General features: G+C 51.4%; 1 protein-coding gene across 4 annotated transcripts in view; it reads left to right on the plus strand.

The window, feature by feature from the left end:
- Mad1l1 (mitotic arrest deficient 1 like 1) overlaps positions 1 to 24,068 on the plus strand; it is a 343,584-nt gene that overhangs the window by 242,831 nt on the left and 76,685 nt on the right. For all 4 annotated transcript variants that reach the window (XM_047533482.1, XM_047533484.1, XM_047533483.1 and 1 more), the window contains one exon: positions 5,186 to 5,393. In XM_047533482.1, the coding sequence (XP_047389438.1) occupies positions 5,186 to 5,393 (208 nt within the window). The remainder of the gene's footprint in view (positions 1 to 5,185; positions 5,394 to 24,068) is intronic.

Genomic DNA, 24,068 nt, shown 5'->3' on the forward strand with positions numbered 1-24,068 from the left:
TAGGAGATGTTACGCCTGTCATCCATTCATTCAGCAGACTCACAGTGGACACCATGTGGCAGGCATTGTTCTCAGCACTGGCAGAGCAGCAGTGAACCAGATGTAGCCCCTGTCCCTGTGGGCTGACCTCCTGGTGGGAGACAGTCAATACAGTAAATGTCTAAGATGATGTGGCTGTCTTAAGGTGCAAGTGGAGGTGCGGTAGCTGTCACCATTGTCACTGTTCGGGGGCAGTGGAGGAGTGGTGGCTGTCCCTGTCAACAGTTCTGTGCAGTAGGTCTTTGTTGGGTACTGTCACAAGCAGGTACTGCTGCATCGTGTCACTTCCCTGGTCTGTGGTGTAGGGTGAAGGCCTGTCCCCTGGCAGCTCCCATCTGGTAGGAGGGTCTCATGTGGCTCACTGTCTCCTTCCCCTTCCAGGAACAAGTGGGGCCTCCGCTTCTGGGGAGGGCGATGGTGCAGGGAGCAGGGTGTACACCCTGAGCCCAGCCCTTGCTGCCCAGCTCATATCCTGGCCAGTTACACTGTCGCGACTAGGCTGCGTGTAGGGGGAGGGAGTTGATGATCACGTGGTCCTTAGGACACCCAGGGTTTCCCACTGGGCACCCAGAGAGTGCACTGCTTTAGCTGAATTTACCTGCTTGTTCCTCACACTCCCCTGTGTCTCCTTTTGGGAAGCCCCTGTCTGGCTAGGATTCTTCAGGACATGGTGTTCTGAGGGCAGCATGGAAGATTCTTAGAAACACCATCCCCTGAAGGACCTCACGGTCTCAGCCAATGGTTGCCGTCCTCCCCTTAGCAGTGTGCCTGTCGAGGAGCCTCACTGTGACCCCCAGTGCCAGGGTGTGGTGGTATCATTATACCTGACAGCAGGGAGTGTGACACTGGGCCATCCCTGCCTGTCCTGTCCAGCATCCCCCCAATGGCATCTCCTCAGGACTCTGCTATCTCTAGGCATTGCATAAGGTCAGTTTAGTTTAAGGAAATAGTTAACATGTTCACGACCTCGCAGTCCACAGAGCACTTCAGTATCCCTAGTTCCTTCGGCCCACAGCCTTCCCGAGGGCTGGATTCTCATATTGCCCAGGTGCAAAAGCGAGGTTTGCTCCAACCAGTCAGCAGTGCAGCCCCCTGGTCACTCTGGCCCTGCCAGACTCCAGACGAGGGTTCAGTGACGCTGTGCCTCCCTGCTTGAGCTGGAGGCAGGCTGCAGAGAGCTGCCTTTGACCAGCTTTACCATTTTTGCCCTGCTTACCAGGCTCTTCCATCAAACTGCTGCCTTTCTGTGGGAGGCAGGATGTGGCAAGTTCTAGGTGTAATGAGGACAGATTCAGGAGTTTGATCCCAGCCTGGGCATTGTGTCTTTGCACAAACCAAACTCCTTTCCCCAGCCAGCCTAGCCCAGCAACTAGCCACACTCTGTGGGTGTGGGTCATCACCACCCCGGGGAGGGCAGGGAGTAGCCAGAACCAGGAGGGAAACTTCTGTACCTTTGTCCCCAGGCCTGAAGGCACCATCATGTCAGATGTATACAGCCTGGACACACACATGCCCTGGTGTCTGATGGCCCTCTAGTACTTTGCTTACTCCTTTAGACGTGTATAGATTTTACAGAAATCATCATTTTCTCCCAATTCATCAGATTTTTAAGAATTTCTGTTTGTTCTCTTCTGTTTTGAGTTGGTTTAGTTGAACCCTTTTTTTATGGGGGAAGATATCAGGGATTCTACCCAGGGCACTTAACCACTGAGCCATATCCTTAGCCCTTTTTAATTTTTTATTTTGAAACAGGGTCTCACAGAGTTGCCTAGGGCCTTGATAAGTTGCTGAGGCTGACTTTGAACTTGTGATCCTCCTGCCTCAGCCTCTTAAATCCCTGGTATTATAGGTATGCGCCACCATGCCTGGCTTGGATCTCACTTTTGACCTTTAAGTCCCCTGATGCACAAAGGGGACTACCTCACTACAATTTGAGGCTTCCCTCCCAGGGGGTCAGTGGTGTTGTGTTTTAGGGAAGAAGAGGAGGAGGAAGCCAAGGCCCCAAACCAGACCTTAAGGGGTCTTGTGCTACTGTCCTGGGGGATGGGAGCATTTGCCAGAGTCAGAAAAGGGACCAGTGAAGGCACCATCTCATCCTCAGCCAGGGCTCAAGCAGACATGGCCAGCCAGTCTGCTCTGCTCAGCCCATCAACTAAGAATTGTTTTTATGTTTATAAACATTTGGAAAGAAAGATCAAAAGAATGTTTTGGAACGTGTGAATATCGTGTGAGACTCTGGTCGTGTTTCCACGTTGCATTGCAGAATGAGTCACGCTTATTCACACTCCTGCCACCGTGGCTGCTTTCCCCTCACAGCCAGTGTTGGGTGGTTAGGGCAGACAAGGGGACCTGCAAACATAGCCCAGTGTCCCACTGACTGCACAGGGGTCACTAGCCTGGGTCTCTCCACCCTGCCTGGCTTCCTAAGCTCTGTGTGCTGAGGGAAGCTGACTTGGGTCCAGCTGCCCAGGCTCCAGAAGACAGGCCCCAGAGTCTGCCATCAGAGGCTCTCCTGGGCTGCTTGGGTGGTTGAATTTCACACGCTTGGTTATCTCCCCCAGACTGTTCAAATTGGATGAACTAATCCTTTCAACCCTGACATGTGTGATTCAGCTGAAGTTCCAGGGGTCTCTTCATCCTTCAGGGTTTTACAGGGTTTTCAGAAAATCCATAAAGAGCCATGCAAATCCTCTCCTGTCCTGGCCTTCTGTGGCTCCCTCCTCCCTCCTTTCTGCCATGCACTGGTGGTGGCCTCTCCTGCCCTCCTGCACTGAGGGAGGCCCCAGAGGCAGGCGGGAGCTGTGTTGCAAACCCAGTTTGTTCCTGTGGAGGCTTCTGCCATCACTGTGGTGTCCATGAGTCTCTGGCTCATGTCAGCATTTCTGTCTTCACTGACCTCTTCTGCAAAGGGACTTGAGGGTCAGCAGTTTGCTGTGTGAGGTGACAGCAGAATGTTTTAGTTCCAGGGGGTGGTGTCCAGGGTGGGATTTTGCTGGGTCTTCTCCAGCCCCCTGATTTTCTTTGGAGTCACATCCTGTAGGATTCTGGGAGGCTAGCCAGGAACTGGCAGGTTTTGGCCCCTGGTGAGGTGCCTGAGGGGTACTGCCCAGTTTCACCCACACTGTCCTTCAGTGAAGGAGGGACAGTGACCCACACAGCTTGAGCTCCTGGGAAGCTGAAGGCTCCCCAGGCTCGGGCTGCCTGACTTCTCCCCCACCTTCTTTCCCCAGAGCATTTGCTGGTCTCTACAATGAATGCTGTTTCCCCTGCGGAGGCAAAAGGGACTTTGGGCAGGAGGACAAGGGTAGGGAGACTGGGAAGTCAGGACAGAGGGAAGTCCCTGTGTAGGGAGCAGGGAGGAGACAAGCCTAGACTCCCTCCGTGGGCCCAGTGTCCCTCACTGAAGGAGCAAGGTGGAATGTGGCTCTGGCCCAGTTGCACACTGCTCCTCAGGTGGAGCATCTCCCTGGCCTTCCCCGGAACAGGTTACAGGGCCTCCCTCAGCCTAGGTGGCAGCTCTCTGCAGGGGTCCAGGCAGTGCCAGTTAGAGAGTCTCAAAGAGACTTTGAAGCTTCCTCCTTGTTCTCTCTGGAGTAGTACAGCCCAGGGACACGATGGCCTGAGAGCACAACTTCTGGGCATGACTTCGTGAGTCACCTCAGACCCACAGAGGTTTGTCCTGGGTTCAGCAGGGGCAGCATGGCAGTCTCCTGGTCTTCCTAGGCAGCAATTTGGATTTCTCCAGAGGATCTGCCACTTGCTGTTGCAGAGTTGTGCCCACTCACACTGCCTAGCCACTCTGCCCCGCTGCCAGGAGGCACTACCCTCCATGTGTGTGGCAGCTATTGGCACCCCACTGGCTTCCATTTGCGATTCCCTTGTGACCCATGTGTGCGCCTCTCCATGTGCCCTAGTCCCTCGGGTGCCGGCATCTGTTTGTTTTTTTTGCCTGTTTTCAAGAGAGGAGTCACCTGACATTTCTTATTTACTTTTTTTTTTTTAAGTTCATAAGTATATTTTAATTTTTGAATTGTTTTTTTTTGTTCTAATTAGTTGTACATGACAGTAGAATGCATTTTGATAAATCATACATAAATGGAGTATAATTTCTCATTTTTCTGATTGTACATATTGTAGGATCACGTCAGTCATACAGTGATATATGTACATGAGGTTTTTGAGTTCCTCATGTACTCTGGATTTGAGTTCTTTGTCATGTGTGTGTGTTTCTGGTCACCTGCACCTTGGATGAATGTCCTGAGTCTATAGTTGCTCCTCCCTTCTTAACCCTCTTGAGCCTTGTTTACCAAGTTTACTGCTCCACGTTTGTGAAGATGTTTTTCTGTGTTTTGGATAAAACTTTACGTGATAACAAGAATTTAGTCCCTCTGGAATTGTCATCTATGTGACGAGGTCAAGGTCATGTTGGTCCCACTGACCTTGCTCTGGCACTGTGTGGTCTCAGGGATTGAAGACGGTGAGGTGTGGTAAAGCCTGGTGGACTTGGGCCTTGTCCTCTCCTTAAGGCTTGCCTGGCTGGTACTGGTCTGGCAGGTGGACTGTGTTCCTAGGAGAAGTTCGCCACTGGTGTGTGTTGGTGGGGACGCTCTGTACTGTGCTCATGGGTCCTCTATTAGTCTAACATGGTTCCAAATCCTGGAGGTGTTCGACTTTATCATTGTGGCCCCTCCTTATAGTCTTGTTTAGACAGAGGCACAGTACGGGGGTAGTAAAGCCCAGTCATTTAAGTATGTGTGTCATGGTTTGTCCTTTAGATTGGATTTATGAAGCATGGGCAGGGGCATATGTGTGACGAGGACCTGCAGTATCCCAAGGGGTGTGCCACCTTCTTAATTCAGTAACTCTTCAAGGCAGGTGACAATGTGATCCCTTACTGGTAAGACAGCAGAACTCAGAGAAGTGAAGGGACTTGTCTGTGCCACACAGCAGTCCTAGAGTCCTGAGATTTGGGCCAGCTGTGTGTCTCCCTGGCACTTGGCGACATGGTGCTCAGCAGGACACATCTCAGCTATGGACTTCTTGATCCTCACACTCAGTATTCATGAGCCTCTTGTCTTCTGTTTTCATCCCAAGCCTCATGGTCTGGCCCACACCAAGATGACCTGTGCTATGTTTGGTCCCCCAGGGTGACTATGACCAGAGCAGAACCAAAGTGCTGCACATGAGCCTGAACCCCACCAGCGTGGCCAAGCAGCGTCTGCGTGAAGACCGGGACCAGCTGCAGGAGGAGTGTGAGCGGCTTCGGGGACTAGTGCGCGCCCTGGAGAGAGGGGGCCCCATTCCTGCCGACCTGGAGGCCAGCGCCAGCCTGCCCTCATCCAAGGAGGTGGCAGGTAAGCCCCTTGCCCAGCCCCTGGCAGCCAGTGGGCAGTGTCTGTTACATGGGGGCAGCCAGGCCTTGGGGACAGAGCATAAGGACCCCCATTGCCCATAGAAACTTCCCTGCAGAGCTGTGCAAACAGGGTTAGTCATCCACATCTGCAGGCGGCAGGAAATAACTCAAGCAGCACTGGAGAGGTAAGCAACCAAGCTCTTCTCAGACCCCTGGAACAAATTAATATCATTTATCAGTTTGTGTGTGCCCCATTAATCATGAGTAAATCCAATTCTCTGTGAGAACAGGGGCCATCTTTCACGGGTCTAAGTACACTTCACAGAGCCCAGGGGCCCTTGCAGCAAAGGCCTGCGACGCCAGGGAGGAACGAGGCCAGCGCCAAGCCAGTGCCTCTCACCACCCTCTCCTGCCTGTAAACCAAACAACCCTTGGAGACAGTGCTTGTCACCTCCGATGCTGGAGCCTCTTTATGGAGAGTGCTTGGTGTTGCTCTGAGCAGGGCCTCAGGCTGACCCGGGAGGAGCATGACCCTTCTATTCCTCCACTTGGGCATCTGGTGGCTGCTCTAGTTACTCTACTCTGGGGGGCACTTGCAGGGGTGTCTGCACTGGGCTGGGGGCTAGGGGCTGCTCTTTCATTGACATTTGCATCTCGTGTTTGCTCAAGCTACTTTTCACCCTACAAGCCCTGTGCTTACTTCTCCTGCGTTTGTCACCTCATGCTGTGCAGGTGCTTGACGTTCCCCATGAGAGTCCTCTGTGGGCAAGGGGTAGCTGTCCCAGGCCCCTTCCTGTAGCACTGAGCCAGTCTGAAGCTTCAAGGCAGTTGCCCTCATCCTCCCCCTCATTCCTGTGTCGTCTCCCTGCTGTTTGCTCCTACCCAGGGACCAAGGTCTCCAGTCTGAGCACAGTGGCACAGGGCCTCATGTCTGGCAAGCCCTGGGGGCAACCAGGCCTGACTCAGGGTGATGGCCGTGCCATTCCTAGCATCGCGACCTCCCACAGCTTTGGTCTCAGCAGTGAGACTGAGACCATGATGGCACTGCAGAGTGCCTGGCACACAGCTGGCACCAGTAACTGTTCACCATCTGTATTTTATTGTCCCTAGTCTTGTTATGAAGTTCTTGTGACTGTCCTTAGCACACTGTGGTGGTTTCAGGGCACCCCCAACCTCGGAACCTCCTCTGGCAGACCTCCAGGCTGTCAGTACCCCTTATGTGACGGGGGCTTTCTGTACCGCTTCCTATGGGATTCATCTGTGAGCTGGGCAGCATGGGAGGTAGTGGGACACCCTGCCTCTCAGTGTCTGAGAGGATCGCGTCTCCGTGCGTGACTGCTCTCCCATGACCTCGTGTTCGGCATGTATGTGCAGTGTATGCTCATGCACACACTTCCTTCTACACCTCACCCAGCCTCTCCCATCTCGGGTGTTTAGAATCAATGTTTGGGGTCTCATGTTGACCCTTATTAGGTCTCATCCCATTTTCTGTAAATCAGCGTATCTAGACACCCTGAGAAATGTGCTAAAACCAGACCTGGAATGCATCCCTGGCCATTCCTGGGCCACTCCCTTTCCTGGGTGGAGCAGAGCAAAGGAGTGCCACAGTGCAGGGTGGGGACAGCCAACCCCTGAGGCGCTCCCTGCCCCTCATGCTTCTGAGTTGTCTTCACTCGTGCCTTTCAGTTCTCTTTGGCATCACCTGCTGAGGCTACGGGAAAGCAGCCAGGCAGGGACACTCCTGGCCAGTCACTAGCCCTGGCAGCACAGTCCCCAGCCTGTCCATGAGCTGTCCTGGGGAGTCTGGGGCAGAACATTCTGTGAATGGGAGGTCCCCTGCTGGCCTGAGGGGGGCTTTGTGACCCCTAGCCAGGCCTCCAGGATAGCCCAGGTAGGAGATAGGCAGGAGAAGAGGAAGCCTCTTGGGACCACCTGGCAAGCTGGTCAGCTCTGGGCATCTTCCCAACTCCCACCATGCAGGCATCTTCTTCCACACTATGGTCATGACAGTCTGGTCATATACTCCTTCCAGCCATGGATTCTTCTGCCTTGTGCCATCTATGTATCTTTGGAAGATTTTATATCTGATGTAACAGTAGTCCCTTGAGCGTTTGTCCATTGACTGTCGATTCATTTTTCCGGTAAGATGTGCTGAGTTCCTCCCGCTGGCCAGGCCCTGGGCTGGTCTTGAGCACTCGGTGCAGGGAGTCTGACTGTGACAAGTGTTGAAGGCCACAGCAGGCAGATTCTGTGATATTTAGGGGTTTGAGAGACCCCCAGAGCTTCCCTTAGAGAAGAAGGGCAAGTCCAAGGTTGCCTGGAAGCTCAAAGGTGTGGGTCACAGGCCAGACGTGGGGGCAGCCTGTCAAAAGAATGGCTGGAGGTAAGGGCAGGAAGGAGGCCCTTTGCATGAGGTGGGTAACTGGACTTGCGTGTGTGCTACGCCTCCCAGGTCTCTGAACTCACAGCCAGGCAGGCTAGTTTACACCCACAGAGACAGTGCAGCAGCTGACTTTCAAATCTGCTCAGAAGGGCTGGGCACTTAAGGTCTGAGTGCTCAGGAAAGAGGGTTCTAAACCAGTGCCTGGTTTAAGAGCCATCTGCTCATGCCACAACATTCCCTAGAGGAATGAACAGTAGCAGGTGACACTGGGGAGGAGTACCTGACTAAGAGGAGGAGACTTAGGATACTTGATTGAGAGTTTAACAAAGAGATGGTCTCAGGTCTTCCCCCCACTATGTGCATGGGCAATCGCCTCTCCCCCAGGAAAGATAAAAAAATTAAAAATACACAGCAACCTATTCTCTTGCAATAGTGATTCCTGAATTGCGGACCCCAGGCAACTCTGTGTGGAACCTGAGAAATGCAGATTCCTGGGTCCCATCTCAGACTGAGTCAGTCCTGCCATGGGCCCTGTGGTCTGCTCACATGCCCTGCACGCCACAGTTGGCAAGGGAGAGAACTCTCCATCCCAGATACCAGTCAGAACACAGGGGCTGAGACAGGCAGCTGCAGATGGATCCTAAGGTGACCCTGCAGCCCACAATGAGAACTCTTCCTGGGAGATGCTAACTAGCCTGGGAGGGTGCTGACTGGAGGTCCCAGCTGCACAGCTCTCTCCATGGTGCAGCCCACAGAAGACAGGCTTTCCTCTCCTGCTCAGAAGTCCCCTGGTGCCCCGTGGCACACCTCCTGATAACAAAGGAGAGCCAGAGGTTGAAAGATAGCCAGGGATTGTCAGAACTCTAAAAAGCCTGGATGTGAAAAATACAGAGTAAAGAAAACATGTACAAAGTGCCCGCTGAGGGAACAAGCCTCCAGAGCAGAGGAGAACCCAAAGAGGTGTCCCGAACCCGACCGTGAGAAAGGCTTTTCAGTAGCACCATGAGAACAGGCGCCTGCAAGCAATCCAGAGAGAAGAGAACGAGCTCCGGGAGTCTAAAGGTATGGAGAGTCTAATGGAAGTCTTAACTGATCATTTTTAAGACGAATTTGAGGAGCCTTCTCAGAAAATTGCACAAAAAGACAGTGAGATGAAGAAAAGATGGATGTGAGAAGCAGGGAGGGCCAACCCAGCAGTGCAGAGGAGGGGCTGGGGGTGCAGGAAGGTGTACATGGAACACTGCGGGAGGTTTCCCTGCTTCCAGGGAGTGACTCCCCATGGAAGATGCTCACAAGGTCCTTTGCACAGGTGAGGGCAGGTCCTCCTACACACATCCTTATGGCACTCCAGAGCCTCACAGACAGAGAAGACCCTGTGAGATTCCAAAGGAAAACAACACATCCTTTCTCTCAGGATCAGGGACCAAAATGACTTACATGCCTCAGCAATAGCATTAGGAGGTAGGAGGCACAAGCAGTGTCCTTATATTTCTGATGGAAATGACTTGGAGCTTAGGACCTATACCCGCCCCCACTGTCATTTCAGATGGTTGAGGTCTTTAAATTTTTACCTCTCTTATGTATCCTTTCTTGGAAAGCTAATCCAGGATGTGCACCAATAAAACGAGGGAGTAAACCAAGAAAGAAGATGCAGAATCCAGGAAGCAGGAGGGAGTTCGCAGGGCATAGAGCCTTGGGAGCAAGTGGCAACTGGTCAGAGATGAGACTGACAGCGCATGACGTGTCAGATGTCTAGAGCAGAGATACTGACCAGAGTCCTGCATAGCCATGTACCAGGTGTGGGTTGTGGTAGATGTTGGTCCCCTGGTCCCTGGATTACCACTGATGACACATAACTGCCTCCTCCCACCCTGTGCACCAAATGCATTTGTCCTGTTTGTGTTTACTGGCCCTCAGAAAAGGTCAGGAAGCTCTGGCATTGACCACCAACAAAGAGGTATTGAAGTCAGTAGTGAGTATGTAGGACACTAAGCAAGTGGAAGACCCCAATATTTGTTAGCTACAGGAAAACAAAAAGTTGAACCAAAAAGTGTCATAGTTTTCTACAAATGTCCTAGTTCTGACCAGCAGCTTGATTCCAGCAAAACCATGAGCCAGCATTCTGGAAGGAGGAGCAAGAACATGTCCATGGGGAAGGGAAGAGCTGCATCCTCATTTTCCTGGCTGGCCAGAAGGCAGGAGATGATGCCCAGGGTGTCAAATCCAGAAGAGACCGTGGAAACATGCTCTCAGAGGCTGGAGAAATGTTCAGTACCAAGATGGAGTCTGGACAAAGTGAAAGCCAGGATCCCAGGGAAAGGGTGGGCAGGTGGGAGGCAGCTTCTCTCTGACAGAGCTCTTGGCATTATTGGACTCTAAAGTCTAAAGTTGACAAGAATAAAGCTGACAGCAAGTTGTAGAAGCCTGTTGACAGGCCCACCAGGAGCCTGAGCAGCCTCTGAGGATGCTACGGGCATGGGCAAGGTAACTGAGCACTGCTGTCCAGTGGGCAGGAGGATAAAGTTGGGTCACCCTTGGCAACCTTCTTGGAGGACCTTCTTGAGGTGTTCAAACCATTGCCTAGCAAGGGGGCACCTGGGAGGAGTTCCAGGGGATGCATTTGGAGGAGTGAGGCTGCTTTGGGGGGCAGATCTGCTCCCTGCACTGTTCATGGGCTCACAGCTGGAAATGGGAGGATGTGTCACTGACAGAGGAGGAGAACCATGGTCCTGGCAGCCTCTTGTCTGTCCCCCTGGCTTCTGGCAGAATTCCTCAGAATTTCTTGTGGCTGCTCTACACACCTCAACCTGTTTTTGCGTGCAGGTGAGGAAACTGAGGCACAGACAGATGAAATTGCAGGCCAAGGCCCAGTGGTCCAACCCAGACTGGGGACACTCCTGCCATAGTGCCAATCTCCCCTGCCAATGGCAGCCTCACTCCTCCCAGGGGCTTGTTAGAGCATCGAGCACCTCGTCATGGCTCCGAGGCAGCAGGCAGGTGGACAGCTGTGGATTCTCCATTGCTGTGTGGATCGCTGGCCTCCATGGAGGCTCTGCCTCTCTGAGCTTCAAGTTGTTGGCGTGGTCCTTCCCAGGTTCCTAGCCCCCTGTGTTTGGGTTTCAGGGCACAGGCTGGCAGGTTGGTGGGCAGCAGGACTGTCACCACCAAGACACCTAGATCATAGACAGTCTGCCAGTTCTGTAAAAGAGGCCAGGAAGAGCAAGTGGGTGAAGTGGACAGTGGAGGCTGCGCTGGCTTCCCTCTTGGGCAGGGCACCCTCTTTTGGCCTCCAATTTATGTTTACCATGAGTTTCTGAAGCCTTTTGTTCTCTGGCCTAGGCCCTGGCTCTTCGGGCCAGAGAGGACAGAAACAAACTAGGTGGCCCCTGCCCTCGTGGCCCCTGTGTAACTTCCTGGCTTCTCTGACCCACACCAAGAGCACAGCCCTGTTGGCAGGAATCTAGGCCGCTGCCTGCTGGCTTCCTGCATGGCCCCTGCTGTATCCAGACTGTGCCAGAGAGATTATTAATCGCAGTTTAATCAGGCGATGCATTAATATTAAAACAATCTAATCTTGTCAGGGCGGCACTTTGAAGGTGATCAGTTTTTGTCACTGCCTGACTGTGTGGGCACAGCAGATTCCAGGGGTGCCTCTGGGGAGGAGATGAGAGGGAGCAGGCTGTGCTTAGCTCCCCTCCCCCAGCCCTGGGAAGGAGCACTGGGGGCCTGGTTCGGGGGCCACACCTCAGTACTCCCCACCTAGAGCTGAAACACAGAGGGCAGTACCTCTGTCTCGTTCACTCCTGGGCTACTTCCCCTGTGGACTGACTGCCCTCTTCCCACTCCCACAACCCTGGCAGCGGAGTCCACCTCAGCTATGGTGGCAGGGAAGGGCAAGATGCCCAACCCGTCAGTGCCAGGAATCAGTGCACTGGCTCCCATTTACTGCAGACCTATCCTAAGTCACAGTCCCTAAGCCCCTGGGGCAGGGCCGCCACCTCCCAGGCCTCAGGCTACTTATACGTCAAGGCAGGTACACCAGTGCAGGTTGGTAGCAGGAAGTGGGATGTGGGACTTTACCACTGGTGGCCCTGCATGGCAGCTTGCCCATTCCATGACTGCTGCTGTGCTCTGAGCCCCAGTCCCTGCACCCCAGTACTGCAGGTCCCCAGGACAAGGCTGGCTAAGCAGGCAGGTCCCTCCAGCAGAGCAGTGAGGCTTCCGTGCTGGGGTGGAGGTTCTGGCCAGCAGGTCCTTTAGCCCTTTACTGATCAACAGTGTCTGCTTTCCTGTGGCCTCTGAGGTTCCTGGCGAATAATCTACATTCACTCCAACGGTTTCCCTCCATGTAACAGGTAGGATCTTCACAGTATCAGTAAGGTGAAATTCGTAGATTAGAAATCAGGGGTGGGAAAGACACACCCTGCAGGGCCAGTGCTGTTGGGTTCGGTGTATGTCGGTGTAGCAGTGTGACATCTGTGGGGTAAAGGGGTACAGACAGGGATGTGGATTCTTTGTGCCAGTGTTGCTTCTCAGTAGACTGGAAACTGAGGCCTCTAAAGCATCTGTGAATGTTGCTTTAAAGATACCAACATCTCTGTCATCTTGGGTTTGTGTCTGAAGGTTGTGTCTTCTCAACAGGTCTGTGTTTTCCTGGGTTCTCATGTGCAGCTTAATTCTGGGTTGTATTTTGGACGTTTTGAATGCCATGTTAGGCCATTTCAGGTCTTTCTAGACTCTGTACAGAACATTGGTTTCTGATGCTTGTCACAGGCAGTCTGCCTGGGTTCCTCATGGCAATCCAGCCCACGGGTCTCTGCCAGGCTTCTCAGAGCTTCTGATGCTGTGCTCTGGGTGGGCCAATTTCGGGTCCGGGGCAGTAGGCTAGCCCAGAGTCCAGTTCTAGAGCCCTTGGCGTGCAATCTGGGTGTAACTCCACGCGCTCAGCTCAGGGAGGTCCTCAGGACCCCTGTGAGTTCCTTTGCAGCACTCTGCTGGCCTTGCCCCGCCCTGCCTTGTGGTGGTCCCCCACTGCAGCAGTGCTCTTGGCCAGTGAGAGGAAATGCAGCGGGGTTTGCCCCCACCTAAGGGGCTCCAGGCATCTGTGCCGCTATAGCCCAGGATTGCCTGGCTGCTGAATGGAAGAAGAAAGGAAAAAAGGACAGATTTCTCCCACTGGCTTCTCAATCCAGAAAGCAAAGGCAGCCCTTGACACCCTGTCTGTGGCCCCCTCAGACCAGGCTTCAGGTATCTTCACGTCTGGGCCAGGTAGAGCCAGAATCAGACAGATTACAACAAACTCCGAGCTCAGGGCACAGCCACGGGACTTTCACAGTGCGAGATCATCTGATAGACTGAACCCACGACCAAAAAGCTTCCAAGAAAGAAATCTCCAGGTCTAGATGGTTCACCAGCAAATTCTACCATACACATGGAGAAAAGTGAACAGCAATCCCACACAACTCTTCAAGAAGAGGGAGGTGTCCCAGCGGACCCCAGGAAGCCCGTGCTCACCCCGATTTCAAAGCCGATGACAAGACTAAAGAGAAAAACCACAGGAATTTATTTATTCCAAGAACACAAGCCTGGTTCAGTGTTAAGCATCAGATGATATAATCTAAAAAAGAAAACTCACATGATCAGATCAATGGATACAATAAAAGCATTTGTCAAAATCCAAAACCCATTCGTGACAGAAACTCTCAGCAAACTAGGAGAAGATAGGAACTTCTTCCACATAATAAGACCCACATCTGCCTCAGACCTGATGACACAAGCAGCCCCCCAGGACAGAACAAGATAGAGAGTTCTTTGCAGCACCCCTGGTACACATGTCAGAGTCCCACAGAGGCAGGCAGGAAGGAAGGAGAAGTGCAGGCAGACAGGCTGGAAAGTGGGGGTTGGTGCATCCTCTTTTGCAGTTAGCCCAACTGTCCATGTGGACAGTCACACACAATGAAGAGAAACCCTGAGCAGGTGCATGTATATGTTGTGAGATACCGGGTTCTAGCAATGAGCACATAGAAACTGAAACTCAAAACAGCCCCATTTCTCTTCACTGCCCCCCAAATGTAACCCACAGGTGCAAATCTCCCTTTTTTTTTTTTTTTTTTTGTAGTTGTAGATGGACAGCATGCCTTTATTTTATTTATTTATATGCGGTGCTAAGGATTGAACCCCCGTACCTCACACATGCAAGACGAGTGCTCTACCATTGAGCCACAACCCCAGCCCCTTAGGCACAAATCTTGACAAAGCTGTGCTGACAGCTACAAAACACCGCAGCCAGCAATTGGAAGTATAAATGGATGGACTCATGCTGAACTCACGGGTTAGAGGTTCAGCTCTGTAGACCCCAGCTCTGCCCACCCAAGCTCCAGGTCCTGTGTGCTGGGAGGCAGATCACTCAGGCTCCCTCCTCAGCCAGCCTCCACCTTTCCCACTTCCCAGGGTTCTCAGGGAGGCAGAGGTGGGTCTCACCCATGGTCACAAAAGCCCAGCAGTGAGAAGATGCACATCATAGCTTGTCATGGCAGGTCGCTGCCCAGGGAGGGGCAGACTGCTCACACCCTCTCTGGGGGAGCTGGACATGGTGCTGCCAGAGGCCCCCACAGGCCAGGAAGGAGCAGAAGTGCAAGTTCATGGGATGGACTGGGCAGCTAGCCTGGCAGCACAACCAGGGCAGAGACTTTCTCTTCAGGGTGATGGAACTGTTCCAAATCTGGATTTGGGCCATCACACTAATCTATACCTGTGTTAGACTAGAATGCCATCTTTCTGCATGATTTTTAAAAATTATAAATTAAAATGGCACCTTGTTTGTACTTTTCCTTCATCACGCCTTGGAAGACTATTTTACTTTCTCTGTTCAGAATGGCCTCACCACAGGGCCTAGACAAGCGCCTGGAGTCCTAGAAACTCCAAAGGCTAAGGTGGAGGTTTGCTTGAGCCCAGGAGTTCAAGACCATTCCCTACCCCAAAAGAAAAAGAATGGTCTCATTGAAACCACTATGTCTTGACCTCTTTTTATATTGTTTATGTAGAAACTTAACTTTTAGGGTCTTTTTTAAAATGATTACTCTTTATAGAATCTGAAATTTGTTTGGTCTCATCTATTCTGTTACTTTGAAGCTTTTAGTGATTTGAGAGGCAATTCTCTTTTCTTATGGGTGTTTTGGCTTATTTTTAATAGTTAAAGATTTAATCTCAGAACCTGTTTTGGTCTGTGGTATGTGGTTGTCATCTAAGTTGATCTTTGTCCATGTCACTCAATGATTGCCCTAGTGTTACTTTCAGATGTTCCTTCTTGCCCCATAGGCTTAGATATGTGTCTCGTGTTTATTAAGTTTTTACACATAATAGAATCTGCATTCAGATGCTTTGGATTTATTTCATGTATCTATATGGTATTTTCAGAAATTATGATTTTAAAAGGTTTTAATATCTGGTATAGATCAGGCATTAATATTTTAACTTAAAGATATTCTTACCTATTATTCTAAATGAGTTTTGGAATTACTCTTATCAAGTTCAAGAAAAATCTGTTGAGGCTTTATTTTTAAATGATGTTACACTGAAGTTCTCAATTAATTTGGTAGAAGAACTTTCATCTCCTCAGGGTGCTACTGAGCAGGCAGTGTCTTGGACCCGTGTGTGGCAGCATCCTAGGCATGGACCACCCTCTGGTTCAGGGCAGAGAGCACCCCCAGCTGATGAGGAAGGTGCTTACCTGGCCACCCTGTGCCACGTGGGCCTCCAGAGTCAGCACCCCAATTGCCTGTTTGCCTCCATGGGCAGGTTCCTTTGGTTGCTCTCATGCTACATCCAGGGTCTAGAGTTGAGATTGTAGGAGTCGGGAGAGGAGTCTCCACCATCATGTCTGGCAGGAAACCCTTGAATCTACCTGGAACCAGCTCCACAGTGACTGTGGCATGAAACCAGGTACAGGGTCTGTGGTCACTGTGATGAGGCCATCAGTTGGTCCTGGCCTTCTGATTTCCATACCCTGAGGACATGCTCCCTCCTTCTTCCCCTCCTGACAGTACCACAGTGCCACCTGGTAGACAGCACACACTGGGCACTCTGTGGGTCAGTTTCTCCAGGGCAAATAACCAGTGGGATGTGCACACATGCACACCGAGATGCTTACTGCTGTGCAGGGAGTCAGCTCACCCAACAAGTGGTGGAGGCTGGCAAGTCCTGAGACATGCAGGAGTGTGGGCAGCTATGACCAGGAAAGCTGAGGGTCCAATTTAGTTGGAGGCACTGGGCCTACAGCCCAGGAAGAGCCAATATCCCAGCTCAAAAGATCAGGCTGGGTGCTGCCTTGCTACTTGGGAAGGGCCCGCCTTCTGTTGTGCCAAGATCTGCACCTGATTAGATGAGGCACACCCCATTGGAGGGCCATCTGTTCAATGTGGCCCACTGATTTAAATGTTATGCTCATACAGAAGCACCCTCCAAGGCACACCCAAAATAGTGGTTAGCCAAATACTTGGGTACCCTGTGGCCCAGTGAAGATGATGTGCAAAGTTAACCAGCACACTGGACATCCCCATAGATTGGGCACCAGTTGGTGGCACAAGGGTTTCAGAGCATTTCCAACCAGGGTAGGGAAGGACTAGGGTTAGGTGAGGGAGTCTGGGCCCACACGAATACGACTCTGGAGCTGTTGTCTCCTGCACTGTCCTGCCCACTGCATGCCAGCCTTCTAGGGTCTGCTGTGTCCCCACACTGCTCTGCCTCTCTTGTATGCTGGCTTCCTGGGGTTCCTTTTGTGGAATGTGGGTGAGGCTGTCACTGTTCTCCCCAGCAAGCAGGAACTTGAAAACTTTGACCCCAGTTTTACCTTCACAAATTTTTTTTTTCTTATTGAAGTTAGATTTTGGTTCGAAGGAAAGGGCCTCTAGAGCTGGTGATGAAGCTGCCTGGCTTCAGAAGTTCTTAGGGTCTGTGGGTTTGTAAGTTTGGGAATTGGACAGCATTGGGCCAGTCTGCAGCCCCTGGCCTTGGTTCTCACAGTTCCAACATGAAACTGGACTGAGCTCCATATCCTGTGAAGCCTGTGTTTTGAGGCTGGTCATTGTGTTGTCCTGTGACGCATGACGCTTAGTGACGGTGATGGCAATGGAGCCTGTCCAGGAAAAGCCATTCTGGACTTATGGGCAGAGAAACAGAAATGTCTCTAGAGTGAGCCCTCTCCCCGTGGCCACAAACAATATCTGGGATCCTTAAACCCAAGCAATGATCAGCTACTTCGATTTTTTGGTAGGAAAAGTCCTGCCAGCCAAGGCACCCTGGCCTGGGAGCACTGAGCCTCAGCAGCAGCAGGTGGCCCAAGGTCAGGGGTGTGGATGGAAGTCCTACCACATAATGGCTGGGCTCTCGCCTCTCGGGACTTTGACTTCCCCTCCTGAAGTGGATGGTGAGTCCACCCTGGTCAGGTGCTGAGGGTAAGGGGGCAGGCAGACAAGTTCTGCAGACTACCCAGCACGAGCTGGGAGGAAGCCATCATCCTGGCTGGAGTCAGCCCAGGCCATGGGCCCCTGGGCACAAGGGACACATTCTGCTGGCAAGAACAACCCAGAACTTGCAGACAAGACTTTATCAACACAATGTCCTCTCCAGAGGCCAAGCAGGCCGCAACTCTCGTCAGCTTTGCCCACCTGGCTCACTGACTAGGTACCTTGGTGTTCTGGTCCAGGAAGGCCTCAGAGCTCTCAGGCCAGTGCGGGAGATAGACCCTGAATTGCTGCCCCCCAGGATGTGGGTTATTGAGGGAACAGCTCCATGAGGCGAGTCTAGAATCTGAAGCACTGTCAGGACTCAGCAAAGCTGTGGGAAGGGCATGCTGCTGGATTGGTCCTGGGGATGCAGAGGTGACTCTAGCACAGATGATGACGAGGTACTGGGGGACACCAGAGCTTCATCCAAGGCTGCAAGTGTCCTCTCTGTTGAAAGGTGGCTGGGACTCAGAGTGGAGGACCAGCAGGTGGGTCAGAGCAGGATGGTGCCGTAGACAAGGCAGAGGTGGAGGAGCCGATCTGTGAGGGGAGGTTGCTGCACCATGAGAGCCCAGAATTTGGGTTGCAGAAAATGAGGTTACACCTCAGGTAGCACCCAACAGGATCAGGGCCCCTCTCTCCATGCCCCCATCCAGCCCATCTCACCGTGCTCTGGAGGCCAGCCGGAGCGTCATGCAGTGAGAGCCAGAGGCTTCGCCATCCCCAGGGCAAGGAGAATGTCTTGGGAGAGTCTGGCTGCCTCAGTGGGTCTCAGCATAGTCCAGGTCCTGCCCTGACAGACCTGGTGGAAGCAGTCCTTCTGCCTGCCTCCTCTCAAGTGGGCACCCTCCTGGGCACTGTGTCTTCAGGCTGTCAGACCTCAAGGCCTCTATCCCTCTGGCTCCTCTTCAGAGCAGGGACAGCCCCACCTCCTCTGGAGCCCCAGGACAAGCCTGCTGGCTTGTCCCCACAATGGTGTGTCACCTTCCTATATCACTTGCTGCCTCACCAAACCGACCCACTGAGGTGACTAGCCCTCCCTCAGTTCCTAGGGCATTTGAGATTGAGCCCCATGCTTCATTGTTTCTGGTTCTGAATACCCCATGGCTGAGGTCAGAGCCTGCCTCTGCCTGGACCCTGTGGTCCTTGTGGTGTCTGAATCCAGGAGGTGTCTGTGGCCAGAGACTGCTGAGTAGCCACCTTGTGCACACCAGCTGGAGAGAACAGGCTGTCTTAACTGTGGCTTATTTTCCTTTTCCTCCTGGCATGTCTGTAAACTTTGCTGGGTAACTCAAGCCAAGTACCCAATTAGGGATTTCTGTATGACTTCATTTAACCACTAATTGAAGTGGAAGCTCTTTAGTGCCTGACAGTGAACAAGTGTTTGCCCTGGAACCCCTGGTCCTGACGGAGCATGACAGCCAAGGACCTTCCCGCTAGCAGGGAGTGGCCACGTCCAGGCCCAGTGGACAGGTAGAGAGAGGCACAGCCAGGAGCTCTCAGGGCCTAGCAGTGGTGTCTCTTCAACTTGGGTTGGCCAGGGTCCCTGTGGGAGGAAGAGGTAAATTACTGAGGCCTGGCTTACCAGTGTGGCCAGGACCACCTTGGCCAGTCACCACCAGCATTTTGGTCTTTTGTCTTTGGATGGGGACCTGCCCCACAATGGGGGCTTCATGAAACTCATGAGCCTTTAGTCTTCAGACTCCTTAACCATGTCACAGTGGTCTGTAACCCACAGAGTATGACAGCTGAAGCTGGAGGAGCCCCTGGCATACAAGTCACCATGACAGTCCAGCAGCAGCCCTCCCCTGGATACCCGCATTGACCCATTCAGCCTGCTCTGTCTAGCTTCTGTTCCTGAGGATGGCCTGGCACCAGGCCCTCAAAGCCTGTGAACAGGACAAAGCAAGATTTCTGCCTTGCCTGGGGTCCTTGATGTAGAGGGCAGGGCTCCTGGTGAGGTGACTGGGCCCTTGAGGCACTGAAGAGTCCTAAGGGAATGGGACCCCCACCTCTGCCCTGAAGATGGCCTTAGGTATCCTGTCCTGGAAAGTGGGGTTTCCCCCTGCCCTAAGGAAGGCCCTGGGAGTCCTGTCATGGAGAGCGGGGAGGGGGAACCATGGAAGGGAGAAAGATGGTGCCATGACCGTGTCGAGCCATCTATCAGGTCACAGCACTCAGGCTGACCACAGTGCTCTCTGCTCGGCCTCGTCGGGTTTGGTGCATCATGCATGATGAATGCACAGCACTCAACTGGCTGTGTACTGAGCTGCATTTTGGGGAGCAGTTCACATATTGCCCCACTGGTCCCAGTCCCACAATTAGGACCATTATTCCCCCATTTTATGGGTGAGGAATGGGAACCTTCCCTCAAAGGTGAAATAGCATGCCTGAAGCAGAAGGCAAGATCTAAACTCAGTGTGCCTCTGGTGTCCGCCATCCCTCACCTGCCCTGGGCAGCTGTTCCCCATGAGGTCCCCTTGCCATCATAGAAGTCTGTCTCTTGACTGCTCTTACCTCTTTTGAACTGAAGTCTGTTCCCTGCAGCTTCCTCTGAACTTCCTGGCTCTGCTTTGCAGCCTGTGAGCTGATTGCTTATTCCCCTATGTTGTTGTCCTCTGAAACTGGGCTGCATCCACAGGGGTGTTCTCCTGAGCTGGTTCCCATTGGAACCCCCCATATCCCTGAGTGTGATGTGTCGCCCCCATCTTCTGACTGGGTATGATTGAAGCTGTGGGCTCCTATTCTATGTCAGGCTACCAGGAAAGCAGGGAACTTGGAGACAAAGTCCAGACAGTTGGTCTTGGGCAAAGGAGAAGACACATGCTCACAGGTATACCGTCAAGGACATGAATGTATGTGCCAGGTGTGTTCACAACCCAGGCAAACTAGCAAGTTTGCCAGAAGCTTCTAAAGATAGGCCAGGCACCCCCACCCCAATCAAGAAGCAGCTCAAGTCAGGTTCCTCCAGACTTCTCCTCTGGAAGTTACTTCTGAAGAGCAGGGTTCTAGGCTTCCACTCAAAGAACTCACTAGTGGGTTACAGGGATGACATGGCATGATCAGGTAGGACCAGCATGCAGGTCTGGAGTCAGACCGACTGGTTTGGGCCCCTGCTTCCCACTTACTAGCTACATGAGTGTGTATGAACCTTGACACCTCTGAGTCTTGTACTCCTCAGCTACCAAGCCAGATGAAAGCCCCTGCCTCAGGGCTGTTGTGTTCTGAGGTTATGGCATCCAATCCTGACCCAGAGGGTTGACCTGGGACCCTGAGCTAAGGTCTCTGCTTGATACCTCCACTTGGATAGCTCTTTGCTTTATAGAATTACCATGTTTAAAAACTGAACTCTCAGTTTTAAATGTGTAGTTCAGCAATTATTCATAAATATGCAATGCTGTGAGCCATCACTACAGTCTTATTTTAGAATGTTCCATCTCCCAAGATTCCACACTCCAATTTGCAGTTCACCTCTGTTCCTTCTCACAGTCCCAGTCATCTTTCATCTTTGTTGATTTGCCTTTTTTGAACATTTCCTATCAGTGGGATCTTACAATAGATGAACCCTTATTTGGGCTTCTTTCACTGAGCACAGTGTTTTCAAGGTTCTACCATGTTGTAGCATGACAATGCTGATTTCCTTGTATGACCAAATAATATTTCACTGTACAAGATGGAAGACATTCTATTTATCCATTTTTCACTTGGTGGACCTTAGTTTGTTTCCACTTCTGTCTGATGTGGAGTGCTAAGGCTCTTTGGACATGTCTTTGGACCTTTGTTTTCATTTCTTCTGGGGGTGAGGTGGAATTACATGGTAAATTTGTGTTTATCTTTTTAAGAAACTGCCTAATTGTTTCCGAAAGCGACTGCAGCCTCTTTTATTTCCCTTATGAGGGTTCCTGATGCTTCCCATCCTACCTAACATTCGTCATTATCTGTCTTTTTGATTATAGCCATTCTAATGGGTGTAAAGTGGTGTCTTATTGTGGTTGTATTTCCCTAATGACTAATGATGTTGAGCACATTTTATTGCTTATTAGCCATTCATATATCTTCTTCAGTGAGATGTCTGCTTAAATCTTTGCCCAGTTTTTAATTGGATTGTTTGTCTTCTAATCATTTTCTTAATGCTTTCTTTTGATAAGCAACGTTTTTAATTTTGATGAAGTGTAATTTATCAACTTTTCCTTTGGTGGTTAGTGCTTTGTCCTAAGAAATCTTTGCTTACCCAGAGTTTCAGTCGCCCTCGTTTTTCCCAGAAACCTTTACATTTAGATCATGATCCTCATCGAGTTAATTTTGGATATGGCAAAAAGATGGAGGCAAGTTTCGTTTCCCTTCATGAAGTGATTCAGTTGTTCCAGTACCATTTGATGGCAAAATTGGCCTTCCGATCATTGAACTGCTGTGACTGCTTTCTTGATCATCGATTCATGGTTCAAGTTTTGTTGTAGATTCCCTGTTCTGTTCTGAGAATATATTTGCTTGTCTCTACATCAGTTCCAACCAATCTCCACAATTAACTTTCCTGATAAGATGACTTGAACCAGACTCCAACCTGTCCCTGGGCAGCCACATTCTCATTCTGTGATTTCCCTCAAGTTGTCCGGGTCATCTTCTCAGTGAGGGCTGCCCTGGCCCTCTCCTTGCCTAATATCCCATCCCCTCCTCAGCTCCCTATTTCTTTATTCCACCTTCTGAAATGCTCCCTCTTTTTCTGACTTTGTTTTCTGTTTGTTTCCCTTTGTTGTACTTTGGGTCTCTAGTACTAGAATTGAATTCTCTGGCCAGGTCATCGCAGCAACATTTACTGAGGCCCCACCAGGAGCAGCCTAGTGCCTGGACTTCAGATACACTTAGTCACCATGTGCTACTGCACAAGTGAGCACTGAGATACATGTGCCTGCCTCCCCTGTGATCTCAGGCTATGGGTGGGGAGTGGACAGACAGATAAAAACCTCTGCCCCAGGCAAGATGACCATCCACCCAGAAGTCAGCTTTCTGTCACTATAATGAAATACCTGAAATGATCGACTTGTTAAAAGGAAAGGCTTATTTTGACTCATAGTTTTGGAGGTTCCCATCTATGACTGGCCCTGACACTATGGGCCTGTGATAGGTGCATGTAGCAGAGTAAAACCACTCACCACATAAACCAGGAAGCACAAAGAGAGAAAAATGGACCAGAATCCTACAGTCCTCTTCAACGGTGCTCCTCCAGTGCTCTGGGTGCCTCCTAAGCTAAGCTAAGCTTCCTCCATTTCATAGTGTCAGCCTTTAGGGCTTTAGGGAGGACGTTCAAGATCCAAACCATAGCTTCCTCCCTGGCCCCAAAGGGTCCTGCCCATCTCACAGTGCAAAAAGCAGTCCATTCAGTCATCAAGAGCCCTCAGAATTGACTGTCCCTACAGCTCACATCCAAAGTCCCCTCAGATTCTAAGCAAACTCAGCTGTGAGGCCCTGTAAGAAATCAAGAAATAAGTTCTGTACTTCCAGGATATGATAGTGGGCTAGGCACAGGACAAACATTTCTGTTCTAAAAGGAAGGAGTAGGAAAATAGGAAGGACCAACCCAAAGCAAGACCAGAACCCAGCAAGGCAAACAGCAAATCCTGTAGCTGCACATCCATCAAGCGGTAGCATGATGTGAGCCCCAAAGGGCTTGGGCAGCTGTGCCCCTGTGGCCTTTCTGGCCATGGCCTGCCCATGTTCATCTCTCTCTCTCTCTCTTCACCCCCACCTTTTCTTCTTCTCTCCCTCTCGCTCCCCGGGTGATGTTGCATGCTGTCTGCAGCTTCCCTTGACTAGTGCATTTCACATTCCTGGCATCTCTTCCTTCCTGGGGTCTCATTGCACCTTGACCTTCACTCTCACTCGGAGCCTGTGGCACCCTGCCTGTCTCCCAGGCTTTCTTTTGAGATCTCAGTGGAAGTTACTGTGTTCTTATAACTCTTGCATTCTTCATGCTTGCAAAACCAGTATCACAGGAATGATACCAAATACATCACCAGCAGAGACTCACCTGGGTCTGCTTGAACTAGGGCTGCAGCAGCCTCTGAGTGAGTTGCAGCTGAACATGAGAAGCAAATCCCTAGGCAGTCCTGGGTGCACAAGGCACCCTGAATCTCTCTTCTGAAAGTTCTGTCCTGAAAAGTCTTTGAAAACAAATTTGCATTTTTGCATCTCCGAGCCTGTGATGACAGTGTCCTTGTCGATTTCTGAAATGCCCTTGAGGCATCCTTCATATCTCCTGGTGCAAAGCATTTAACTTCTAAGGTGCTAGCAATCGTATCCTCCTTGAAAGTACCTTTACACACACTCCTTTTCTGGCCAAGCTGCAAATTTTCCAAGTCTTCTTGCTCTGCTTCTCTTTGCTTCTGATTCTTGCTGTAAATTTGGCTAAAAGGATCCCACAGCCTGAATCCTATGCTGCCTTGAAATGTCCTCCTCCAAATAAACTAGTCCATCCTCAGCCTTCCACAAAGTGTAGAGCATAGACAAAATGCAGCCAGATCCTTTGCCGTGGTGTAACAAAGATGGCCCAGAGAAGGGGAGGGGAGGGCATGCTGTGGGGAGGAGGCAGAGCTGGGTTGATATGCCAGGCCTGGGCCTCATGCCTTCCTTCTTCACTGTAACAGGCTACAGAACACAGAGCCTGCTTCTGCTCTAGAGCATCAGGTGGGTCTTACTGAAACACAGGTGCAGAAAGACTGGAAGGAGCATTCCCTAGTTGGGGACTCCTGGGTCAAGGGAACTCCACTCCTGTTCTACTTTGCAGAATCTGGGA

This window comes from Sciurus carolinensis, chromosome 18 (assembly GCF_902686445.1).
Source record: "Sciurus carolinensis chromosome 18, mSciCar1.2, whole genome shotgun sequence".
Classification (NCBI taxonomy): domain Eukaryota; kingdom Metazoa; phylum Chordata; class Mammalia; order Rodentia; family Sciuridae; genus Sciurus; species Sciurus carolinensis.